The 12865-nt window shown below is 45.6% G+C and overlaps 1 protein-coding gene across 1 annotated transcript in view; it reads left to right on the top strand.

Annotated features, from left to right (window-relative positions):
• The first annotated feature begins 9509 nt into the window (after positions 1-9509).
• GHITM (growth hormone inducible transmembrane protein) overlaps positions 9510-12865 on the top strand; it is a 12504-nt gene continuing 9148 nt past the window's right edge. The window contains exons 1-3 of the mRNA XM_018558412.1: positions 9510-9521; positions 9800-9802; positions 12077-12216. Of these exons, the coding sequence (XP_018413914.1) occupies positions 12103-12216 (114 nt within the window). The 5' untranslated portion in view covers positions 9510-9521; positions 9800-9802; positions 12077-12102. The remainder of the gene's footprint in view (positions 9522-9799; positions 9803-12076; positions 12217-12865) is intronic.

Genomic DNA, 12865 nt, shown 5'->3' with positions numbered 1-12865 from the left:
GAATGGCCCCTTCCCGTGGCCCCGCTTCAAAGGGGGGGGGGGGATTTGCCAACCCACGGAGACAGTTGACTTTTTTTCTCTCCCTACCCCTCTCCCATAGACATCTCCCTGTCCTCCTCTTAGCAACCATGGCCACTTTGGCCGGGGTCCCGCCCAGCTCCTGGCAACCAGTGATGTTACTGGTTGCCAGAAGCTGCGCGGGATGCCAGCTAGAGCATCCCAGGTTGCTAAGAGTCAGGCAGGAAACTGGGTAAGTGCCATACACATCTCCCCACCAAGGTCTTAGCAACCAGAGCGGGCAGAGAAATGTGTATGCAGGCAGGGTGCTGGCTAGTGTATCCTAGGTTGCTAAGATCTGTGCAGGGAGATGTGTATGACCCTTATACATCTACCTGCCCGGCTCTGAGCAACCTGGGATGCTCTGGCCTGCATCCTGTCCAGCTCCTGGATGGGACATCAGGGGCGCAATTTGTTTAACATATGCCTCTGGCCTGCACCCCTGCTGGAGACTTGTGTCACCACAGCTAAGCTGACTCCACTCTAACTGCATCTGCTGGGGGATGGATAATGGGCATGTTACAGCATGGTGTGACAGCAGAGAGAAAGCCACAGTCCAGGAGGAGGGAGGCCGTGGCCCAGTTCCAGGCCACGGACTGATGATTAAAAACCACTGGAGTAGGGAGGGGAATTTTCTTTTAGACAGATGTCAGCAGTGTAGGGTGTTCCTGTTAAAAGATTCCCCTCTATTCCAGTGACAACTTTTGGATTTAACTTTCTGGCCTATGACAATGGTCAGTAGGACAAATATATAGGGTGTGTCTCCCCATAGGGATACAGACAGCAAAAAAAAGTGAAAGGGTTGCTAAAACCAACATTATGTTTTTTGAAGTTTTATATCTGCCTGAGTATTTGGACACAATATGTAGATGACAAAGAGATTTTTGTATTATCAAAAATTACTTTGGAATTAATATTATAAGATATCATCTCATCTGTTATACTGCATTTAAACTGTTTTTCTAAGTAAATGACACAGCTCAAGGGTAAAGACAACAGGAGAATTATAGCACTGCATCATTACAAGAGGAAATATGAGCATTACCTTAAGGGACAGAGCTGTGATCATAGAAAAACACCCTCAAGCAGCAACAGACATTTTGCATAGCAGTACATCTGATTGTAATTAGTCATCTACAAATGCATACCTAATTTAAAGAATTAATTTAGTTGGAAATATAGCAATTGATCATTTTATTTAAAAAAGTGTCTTGATCGCTAACATTTTAGGAACGGTCTACTTCTTGAAAAGCTAAAATTCAAACAATAGGTTTTGCAGAGACCAGAAATACAGAAATATTATATATTGAACATTTTCTACATAAGGATTTTATAAAATGTGAATACTCTTAGTAAAATATGTCAGATTAAAGTGACATTAAAGTAAAAAAAATGTTTCCCTCCCCCAATGTTAACACTTACCTTAAATGATGTTTCTTAATCCGGTCTTCCTCTTCTTTCCTGATGTTTTCATCTGCCCCTCCAGCGGTGCCGCGGCTCTCCGATCCAGTGCTGACTCCTCTGTCCTTGCAGGCACTTTCGATCCCGTGGTGTCTGCATGCGGGTGCACGCGTCCACAGACTTACCTTGCGTCTCTGCTCGTCTCCCGGCCGAAAATCCAAACTGCACATGCGCCTGCCCCAGGATGCTTTGCGGCCGCCCGAGCAGTTTCGGATTTTCGGGCAGGAGCGCGCGGCAAAAGCGGGGTAAGTTTAAACCGCTGTTAAAGCGGGTTTTTAAAAAACTTTTTGCATATATCTACTGCTTGCTAGCTAGCAGTAGATATAGGCAAAAAAAAACGAGGGATTAGAAACCCCTTAAGTTACATATTAGATTTCATTAGACATGTGCAAAGTCAGACATTCAAATTCATCCAAATTTCCGAACGAAAGAAATAACGAATCCGATTTCCAATAATGAAATTCAGATGCATCCGAAAATGTTTCTGAATGTTATTTGGAATGAACATGTTTTGTTAAATGTTAAAATATTTTTTTAAACCCAGCGTGAATTCCCCTCCCCAATTCATACCAAGCACTTTATATAGTTACATAGTATTTGAGGTTGAATAAAGACACAGATCCATCAAGTTCAACCTATTGTGTGTATGTATGTGATTCTGCATGTGTGTGCGTGTGTACGAGTCCCCGTGTGATCTTGTTTTTAAGGGTACCTGTACCCCTTGTATGTTACGGTCTCTGAGGAAATTGTGCAAATGCATTTTGAATGATTCAACACTCTGATACCACTGCTTGTGGCAGTGAGTTCCAGACCCTAACCGCTCTAACTGAGAAGCCCCTACGCCCCTTGTGCTTAAATCTTTTCTCCACCAATTTGTGGTGGTGGCCTCTAGTGCTTGTTATGGAGTTTACCGTAAAAAGTTTATTGCTGATGTTGCTATCACCATTGAACATCTTGTACATCAAAATCATGTCACCCCTTAATCTCCTCACTTCCAGCGTGAACATGTCTAAATTTAGTAACCTTGTCTAACTTTGGTCCTCCATCCTTGTCTAGCTTTGGTCCTCCATCCCATTAATTAATTTGGTTGCCCTTCTCTGGACTCGTTCCAGCTAAAGGACATCCTTTCTGTGGATTGGTGATCAAAACTGGACCGCATACTCCAGATGAGGTCGAACCAGCGATCTATAAAGCGGCAAAATTATAGATTTGTCTCTACAGTACATTCCCTTTTTAATACAAGACAGTACTCTGCTCACTTTGTTTACTGCAGCCTGGCATTGCAAGCTATTATTCAATCAGTGGTCTACAATAACTCCCAGATTTTATCCAGGTCCTCCTGTAATGTTATAGTGTCTAAGTCCCTGTCTATTACCCTCCCGATTTTAGTATCATCAGCAAACACGGAAACATGACTATTCACACCCTCCCTGATATCGTTAATAAACAGGTTGAATAATATGGGGCCTGGCCAGATCCCTGAGGCACGCCACTTATGACACTTGACCAATCTGAAAATGAGCCATTTATCAATACTCTTTGGACACGTTCCTGTAGCCATTTCTCTATCCATGTACTCACCACTTCACCTATGCCCATAGACCTCAGCTTGTATAGTAAGCATTTATGTGGTACTTTGTCAAACGCTTGTGAAAAATCCAGATATACCACATCCACCGGCTTCCCTCTATCCAGATCTCCTCTTCGTAGAATGTCAGTAGGTTGGTCTGGCAGGAACAGTTGTGCCGCCCCAATAGGGACATAGAATACGAGATGCATAGCCTCAGTTAATATTAGCATTGTTATATAGGTTAGAATTTATATAGTGTGATTTGCCTAACTATTTTCTCATAGCTAAATTCATGTGTTATCCTATGCTGCCATCTAGTGGCCTTTTGTTGTAACAAACATGTTTTCTGTAATTATTCCTCATGTGACAATGTATTTCCCACTAGTGTAGCCACTTCCTTCTTCCTGTGTGCAGTACTTCCTGTGTCATAGGCACAGTTGAAAGCCACATGTAACAGGACACACATGTAATCTGCACAGTACGTAGGAAAGGCATCATTTTCTGACCGCACAATACTATAACCGTTCAACTGCTGTTCCTATCATCTGCTGTAACCTGATGTAGAAGAATAAACACCTTTTTTGAATGAATCGGTATTGACGAGTTCAGCTATCTGACGAGGATTGTCCGCAGTGAGTATATCTGCTTATACAGGCCAGGCATAGAGGTCTCAGCAAGGGATATATCTCGCTATCACAACGATCGGAGTCAGAATAACAGTCCTTCATAAATCCATGTTGACTATCATTTATTATACTGTAGCCCCTATATAGATGTATATATGTGCTAATGTAGGAATGTGGATTCTGATTATAAACAGTTGATTGCCTCTGTGTGAAACGGAGAGACGGAGACTTATGGGGATAACAGTGCATTGTAGATAGGGATACATAGCTGAAAGGACCTTGAGAACTGCAACTCCCAGGATACCGTGCGGGAGGAGGGGAATGTTGAGAGGCTGGAGCTACGGAGCACGGGCAGTCTAGGACCGGATTCGGAAGGGTGCAGAGGTTGGTGAGACTGTGTGAGCAAAGACTGCCTGCAACAGGGCCGTGTGGTCACCTTTGTCTGATAGGGACACACAGGCTCTTTACCGGAGCGAGAAAGGACCATCGTTCGGTTGCACACCTGAGGAGACGGTAATTGAGCGCCTACACGGAGGCTGAGTGACACGTCATAAGCAGAAGCATCGCGGCCTGGACGTGCAGCCGATCCGGCCACTGGAGTGACCCAGTCAGAAGCGAACGGAGCCAGCGGTGATCGTGTCTGAGACCTTAGATGACCCCAGACGAGTGGTGATGGGTTCCAGGAGGCCATAGACGACTTCTCCTTCCTCCAAAGTGACGCTCTGACAAAAGAGGGGCTGCCATCTATTGCTGAAAGACATCATTGATTCCAAGATAACCCTGGAAGTGGTAAGAGGCCCAATGGCCAATGTGACCGTGTACTTTTACACCTCTGCTGCACAGTTGCTGACAACCATGGGGAATTGTCACAGGCTCATCCACAGTAAATACTACGGTATAATAGAATGTTCCAGCTTTATTTCAAAAGCTGTATTTGTGATTACATATACAGTATATGCTTCACACACACTCTTGCAGTCTCTTACACTCACATAGATTCTGAGGAAGCTGTAGGTGGATGCACACTGACTTACTCAACAAGTGGCTATGTTCACAATTTCAGTGTATTCCAGCTTCTGTACACAGGTGATAGACTGGTAAATGGGCATCTGGAGTAGATCCTTCTGGCAACACTGTTTGACCCTAATGAAGGGGGCCCCTCTGAACCCCCAAAGAATGTTGGCTTTTTATTGAACATGGCTATTAATAAATTCAAATACTTTTAACCAAATATTAGACCCTTAGCCATTACCCTGTGGAAAGCTGCCTTAGAAGAATAGCCCTCATTTCTGGCTGTTACAGACAGTGAAAAAAGTTCCAGTTCCTTATACTTTCTACCTACTATAGTTTTTATTTCTGCCTGTGCTCTTGTTGGAGATAGTTTCCTGACTTATTAACCCTAACTTCTAACCCTTCCCGGCTAAAAAAAAGAGTTTTATTTCCAGCTGTGTCATTTCTAGAGATATTTATCTTACTTCCAGTACCAGTTATCGGTCTAGAACTGAGGGAAAAGCTCCACATAGAAGGGCTCACATGGCAATAAAGATTTACATTCTGACTGGAGCTTCTCTTCAATGTATACGCACTTTTAAACAAAACGCTCAGGAGGCAGCCCCATAGAAACATATGATAAGTTACGGTGCAGGCATGAATGGCACACAGATGATCTGCTGGTGCAGGATGTGAACAAAGCGTGGAGGCTATGGGCACAATTGTGACTACGGAGGGAGGGCTAGATTAGCTCAACGGTGGAGGAGTCAGAAAGGGTAAGCACCAGAGGCGAAGCTAGACATTCCATCACCCGCGGCAAAGACTCAGAGTTGCTCCCCCACGGACAAGTTCTCTATCCAAACAGCAGCAGCACCCCTGCTGATCCACCACAGAGGTGAGGCTTGAAATAGCTGCTTTGTTAATTTTGGAGCCGCTTCTGGGCTTGCTTTTTATTTTCCCAGTGGTGCCCCTTATAATCTGTCATGAAGGAAAGACTTGAATTAAGTAATTTCAAGCCTCACCTCCACGGTGGATCAGGAGGGGCACCACTGCACCAAAAGAAAAGAGCACAGAAGTGGGTCTAAAGACACTGATCCACCTCGGAGGTCCATTACGCAGCAGTACATTATATAGCAGAACACCACTAGCTAAAGAGGACTACAAATCCCAGTAATACATTATCCAGCAATGCAGAATACCCCCAGCTATAGAGGACTACACATCCCAGCAATACATTATACAGCAATGCAGAATAATATGAAGCTTCATAATCTTACTCCGGGGTGGCGGCCTGATGTCAGTAGTAATGCAGAGGTCAATAGTGTAATAGTGGTGTGATGCAGAGTACAGAGGCCAGCAGTGTGACGCAGAGTACAGAGATCAGTAACAACGCAGAGTGCAGAAGTCAGCAGTGTAATGCAGAGTGCAGAGGTCATAGGTGTGACACAGAGTGCAGAGGTCAGCGGTGTGACGCACTTTACAGAGGTCAGTAATGTAACACAGAGTGCAGAGATCAGTGGAATGACGCAGAGTACAGAGGCCAGCGGTGTGATGCAGAGTACAGAGGCCAGCGGTGTGACGCAGAGTGCAGAGATCAGTAACAACGTAGAGTGCAGAAGTCAGTGGTGTGACGCAGAGTACAAAGATCAACGGTGTTACGCAGAGGTGTGACGCACAGTACAGAGATCAGTAATATAATTCAGAGGTCAGCTGTGTAACACAGAAAGAACAGGGACTTACAGTGCACAGTTGATCTGATTCAGGTGTCCTCTTCCTCTCCTGGCGGCGGTGGTGATGGGGAGGTGCAGTGATGTTGCCTCCAGCAGCCTCATTGTGCCTCCCTTCAGATCCCACGCTGCAGAAATGTCCAGCCGGCCAATGGTAGGTCTGCAGTCTCCCTCCCAGCCTATGGCAGCTGAGGTGGACTGAGGAAGCTGCAGGTGGCCACGGATGAGCCTGAATAGTGAAGCAGGCAGACAGCAAGGCAGCCAAACTAATTCTTCTCCTCCTCAGCCGCAACAGCTGCAGAGCGGCCGAGAAGGGAGAGTTGTGTGAGTGGCGGTATTTTTTAAGTTGTTTCCCCCCTGGATCTGTCACTGATCCTGCCTGCGGTGACACCCCCTTTCCCGATGCGGCACCCAGAGCACATGTCCCCCCTAGTTCTCGGCACTGATGATTGCACTTTCTTTGAAAGTGCACTTGTCCTTTAAAGGTACATTATATTACAGTCGAAGTGAAAATCAGGAGCTTTCATGTTCATTTGGATAGCTTTCTGAAAACCCTGGGCCACTCCATCAAATAGTGACAAGCTCTCTCCAGATATAGTAGGAAACAGGCTAAACACACAGCAAACAGAGTTCTCAGCAAAGAGCCCAGGCAAAGCGATATAACTCTCTTGGGGAAAATGTTCCTTTTAACCCCAAGAGGTCCGAGGGGGAGGGGGGTCTCTATAGTCCTGGGTCCATAGTCAATGGGAAGGAGGCTGGCCCCCAAAACCTGCCGGGAGCCCAGGTCACGGTGGTTTCCGTGACAACCTGGATCAGACAGGGAGAGATCAGAGTGTCTGCAGGGAGAGATAGTTACTGCAATACTATTATTCAGTGATTCTGCGCAATGCTGCATTTACCTGCTGTCTCTTTCTAAAACTGCAGCCTTGTAAAAGTGTTTGCATAGGGGTTTACATATAAAAGTTCCACCCAGTGTTGCCATCCCCACAGCACTAGCACCCCTAGATGGTACTGATGAATTCGTATACTTTTGGTGACATCGCTAAGATCACCTGTAAACAAACAAGTGGTTTCCCCACACTAAATTTAGCCCGGATTGTGTAAAGCAGGGCTAAATGTAGAAAACAAATTAACGCACAGCACCCAGGTCTGCATGTCCCAGGCGTTGAGAGATTTCAAACCGCTGCAGCCCCTCTGCTCCCTGCCGCCCACCGAGGCCGGGCCTCGGTGGTCTTGTGGTGAATCCGGCCCTGGCTGCCTAGTGTCTCCCTGTGAAACTGCGGCCTTGGAGTCTGTACAATATTTCTGGTTTTGATCTCTTGATTATAGGAGGGCTGAGTGACAACATGGCGGCTGATTTATAAACGTTCCGCCCAACGTATAGATACTAGCACCACTAGATGAGGCTGAGGAGCTTAGGAAATTCCTATGCTCCTCAGGGCCATCTAGTGGCGCTAGTGCCATACGAACAGTGGCCACCCAGCTATATACGATGTGCAGAACTAACGTTGCTGGTAAATGGCTGGCAGTTTTCCAGTACCACTTGCTGGACAAGCAGAGCGTGGACAGAAGCCAAGCGTGGTGCTATGTATTTATCAAGCTACACGTGTTATATTGCTGTTTAATGTTCATAGACAAATTATAGGGAGAACTTCCTCTTTGAGGGCCTGTTCACACTGCTTTATCGGGCAGGCTAGTGTGTCCTGACAGCTTCGGTGGGTGGTGAGATGTGCTGTTTCAGCACATTGTACTGCTTACAGTTTTTTTACTTTAGAGTGTACAAATTGCTGCAGAGAAGGAGGAGACAGGCAGGATGGAGTGATGTGTCACAGCCGGTGTTCTATCGAAAGCTCCAATTTATCGAGATCTCCAACTACCTCACTTCTGCCTGACTTCTGGTTTAGTTGGAACTAAGAGGTTTGGCCAAGAAAGCTCTTGTGCACGAGCGCCAGCAGCGGCATTGCCCTATACACATAGCACACAGCAATAAGGCCCCATTCACACTAAGCGACACTTACCTCGAACGGATCCACGCGACGTTCCAGCGACGATCGCACGACCTTCACCGTCGGGCTGCATGCAAAAATAGCAAAATCGCGCCGGGGAAAAAGGGTCCCGCACACGCGACAGCAACGAGCGGCGATCGACATGGAGCTGTTTAATAGAACAGCTCCATTGAAAATCATTGGACGTCGACTTCTCGTGATATCGCGGCGGAAATCGTGCAAATGCCCAGTGTGAATGGGCACTAAAGTTTTAAAATGAACTAGGATCACACTAATCCAGCACGTTATTAATCTGAGGTTCCCCACTCAATATGGCCGTCACTTGAGTGGGGCACCTGAGATTAATAACGTGCTGGATTAGTGTGATCCTAGTTCATTGTAATACTTAATTGCTGTGGTGTATCATGTGTATAGGGCAATGCCGCGGTTGGCGCTCGTGCACAAGAGCTTTCTTGGCCAAATCTCTTAGTTCCAACTAAACCGGAAGTCAGGCAGTTGGAGAACTCGATAAATTGGAACTTTCGATAGAACACCCAAAATCCGATGTTCAGCTGAGTATAACTTTATTATTTTTGACCCTATGCAAAAGCTAACACTTCACCCTTGCCCTTGCAGTGGTGCAACCCCAACAAAGCAACGGTAAAGTGCCTAACTTGAGTTGTTCTTTAATGTTATGTAATAAAACACATGCAGAACACCAAGCATTCTTTGTTTTATAATATATATATAATATGTATATGTCATTCTACAGCAATAGAAGGCAGAACACACACAGGACTAGTTGCGTAACACACATCATAACACTGCGCTGTGCCCTTCACAGAGAAGAAAGGGTTTGTGGGAATTGTAGTATTGAGCTATTCTTGTCCCCCCCCCAGTTCTAGGACCGTGGAGAGTAAAAGAAAACTACGTTCACCGACATGCTTTGCGCAGCGGAACTTCTTACCCGGGAAGGTTCCGGAAGCTTGCAGGCAGTTACATCAGAGGCCGGTAGGGTTTATGTCGTAGTAGTTTGGCTGGAGGTCGGTGTGCGGAGTGTTTTCCGTTTTGTCTTTGTTATTTATCTTTGAGGCTGGTCAGGTGGGTAAGTGATAATTGTGTTTATTATAGTTCAGTGTCTCATACGTGTATGCGGTATTTGCTCGTTATATACCTTTGATCACTCAGTCCTTTTCTGACTTGGTATATATGAGTTGATATGGTCGGGTATAACTAAAGGCCAACTTCTGATTTAGTTAGCTGGGCAGTTGAGGAAATGTTTACATTCCCTGTCAGTTTATTTTGTTGCCTGTGTCTTTTTCTGGGCCCGTTCACACTGGAGCATGCATGGTAGCAGCTTATCACATGTTGCCATACGCTTAGTGCATTCTATTGTACATCGCCTCCAGTGTGCATGTGCTACTTTTACCCACTGTGGGCACAGCCACCAGAATACGTGCATTGGGGTGACATTGAAATCAATGCCAACGTAACACACTTAGAAAGCACTGCAAGGGTTAAAGAGAACTCCAGGAAAAATATGTATAAATCCCTGCAATGGTGCCCGTTGTGAAAAAACGGACGGACGGCAAACTCCCATTGGTGGGTTACCGTAAATAGACAGATTTTTTTTTTTTTTCCGTTACCGACTGTTTGACATACAAACGATCGGCGGCTCTATAGCCTGCCGATCGGTTGTATGTGCTGGCTGCGTGCCCTCCTCGAGCGCCGCCCCCCCCTCCTGCACCCTCACTTTAAATTCCGGGATACGCTACCCCATCTGCGGCCCAGCACCGGCTCGGGAGGTTGTCAGGAGGAAGATGGGAGGGAGATCAGCATCTTCCTCCTTGCTGAACTCCCTCTGTACTGTGAATGTGGAAGTGATGTGTAATACATCACTTCCACATTCACCTGTCAGTCATCTGGCTGCTATTGCCAGAGAGAAGAAGCTGATGAAGCAGTCCTCTGCTTCATCAGCTTATTTGGGGGTCCCCAGGTGACATTAGGGGTCTTGGAGACCCCTAATTTCTCCATAAAGAGGACCTGTCAGTGTGCCTGTGCGATCACGTGATAGCAATAACATTAAAAGTAAAAAAAAAAAAATGTTTTAAGCCCCACATTTACGCACATGTAAACGTAAACACGCGTCAGATGCCCCAGCGCGGGAAAACGTAAATTGCGCTACACATGTTGCATATAGCTGCGAACGTCGCAGTGAGAGCAATAGTTCTAGGGTCTTCAATCACTGAGAACACTAAACTGATGAGAGGTAAAAGCTTTTAAAGCGTCGCCTAGGGCCAATTTTGGGTATTGTAGTTTTTTCAGGTTTTAAGGCTTGACATGTTTGGTGTCTTTTTACACGATGTGAGCCCGCCTTTTATATTTTACCAAGAAATAATCGTTTTTTCCCCAGAGTTCTTCTGTAAGTGCTCCTTATGCCTAGGGGACAGGAAAAAAAGCTGTTATACGTACCTGATCCCCACTTACCCAGAAGTCTGTGCTCTTTTTCTCCTCTGCTCCAGCTCTAGACTGTCCCTCTGAGTCCTGACATATAATGCAGGGCAATGAAACCTGCATTGTACTTTGTGATGTCGGCAGTCCTTAGACTGCTGGAGCAAAGGAGAGAAGAGGCTGCGGGGACCAGTCTAGCAGCCCAGAGGGAGCCGGTGGGGGATGAGGTAACTAAAACGTCTTTTTCCTGTCCCTAGACCTAAATGAACAGTTAACTTTTGCAGTGCGGGGGCTGCATGGGAAAATTGTTTAATTTCCTAGGAGTTGTGCTTTAAAGTGACACTAAACTCAGGAATTAAATCCTAAAAATCAAGCACATATTTTTACATATTTTACATGTCACTTTTATTATTTTTTGACTTTTTTCTTCCTTTTTATATATTATTTTTTTTACACTTAACAATCCCCCTAATGTGATAGCACAGGCACATTCTGAAAACAGTATGTGTGCATGCGCACCGCAACTGTACAGAGCCCCAGTTTTTCTGAGCACCGGAAGTGAGGTAGTTGGAGATCTCGATAAGTTAGCTTTCGATAGAACACCGGCTGTGACATCACTCCATCCTGCCTGTCTCCTCCTTCTCTGCAGCAATCCTCGGGATCCTCACATGTATACAGTGTATGGGATGTGATGATTCAAGGATCTGTGAGGCTGCAGGACCGCCATCTCAGAAGAGCTGAAGAGCCAGCCATCTCAGAGGATCTGGTGAGTATAACTTTATGAAAGTTATACTCTACCCCAGGCAAAAAAGTGTGTTTCTACACTAAAAGCTAGTAAAATTTAAAAAAAGGTAACAGATCCTTTGAGTTTTTTATCTGCAGGATCGAGAGGTGAGCGAACCCGGTATGTGTTCGCTCAGCTCCCGATCTACTGAGCCGACCTGTGACAGTCTCATTGTCACAGGTCGGCTAGAACTATGAGGTGAGTGAAAAGCACTAACCTCATAGTTCTTCTTTTTAATATTTTTGTGTTTTCCCTCCCTTTTAAATTCTGGTGGCAAGGCTGGTGTGCCTCTCAGGATGATGAAAGGTGAATCTCCTCTTCAGGAACACAGACATCAATACAATCCTGCAAGATCCCCTTCCCTACTCTATCCAAAACAGGATGAGATTGTCTTCAGATACACTTTTTAATACTCCTTTTTCCTTTTTAGATCTGCAGAGATTGATCCAAGATGCTTGCTGCAAGGCTGGTGTGCCTTAGGGGCCTTCCTACCCTTGTCCACCCAACTCCAGCTCTCAGGAGTACGCCTCTGAAATCAAGCCAATGGCTCATTCAGCCTAACAAGGTGAGAGTTTATTTTATCATGTATAATTTGTCCCACGCATCCAGAAAGAGTTCATTTATCACTTTTTATGTTCGCTGTCTGGCATTTTAAAGCCAAACTTTTTCTAAGTACAGCTTTTATGAGAAAAGTAAGGGTACTGGCTTTCTACTGAAAATACTAGTCAGGCTGCGTCTGGCTTCAATAGCTTTCATTAAAGACCTGGCATAAGCTTGCTGTAATGGGGCATCATAAATCCTTTACTGTATATCTGTTTCCGGTCAGCATTTCAGAAAGTACTGAAGTGCTGGCATCAGAGAGACTAGCAGCCTTATGACAGGTGTACTTTAATAATGGTTCTGTAATGCTGCCTCTTCTCCCTAATCCCCCACCACTATTACCACATAAGCACAGTACCTGTATCCAGAATCACTCCATTTCCATTGATAAGCTCCTTATTGCTGTGCATACCCTTCCAGCAACCAAACTTCACTTTCAGCTTTTAGAAACCAAGGGGTCTATTCACGAAGCTGCCAAAGGATCTGGCCATAGCTTCGGCCCCAGGACCCCTTCGGTTCAGTAGAATAACAATAGCCCGTACAGCTCCCGATCATGGCCGAGCGGCTCAGCCGAGCCGAACGCATATGCATCGGCTCGGCTGAGCCGTGCTGAA

The sequence above is a fragment of the Nanorana parkeri genome, unplaced genomic scaffold, assembly GCF_000935625.1.
Source record: "Nanorana parkeri isolate BGI_ZX_2015 unplaced genomic scaffold, ASM93562v1 scaffold338, whole genome shotgun sequence".
Lineage (NCBI taxonomy): Eukaryota > Metazoa > Chordata > Amphibia > Anura > Dicroglossidae > Nanorana > Nanorana parkeri.
Note: the sequence above shows the minus strand (reverse complement) of the source record. Positions and strands in the feature narration are given on the sequence as shown.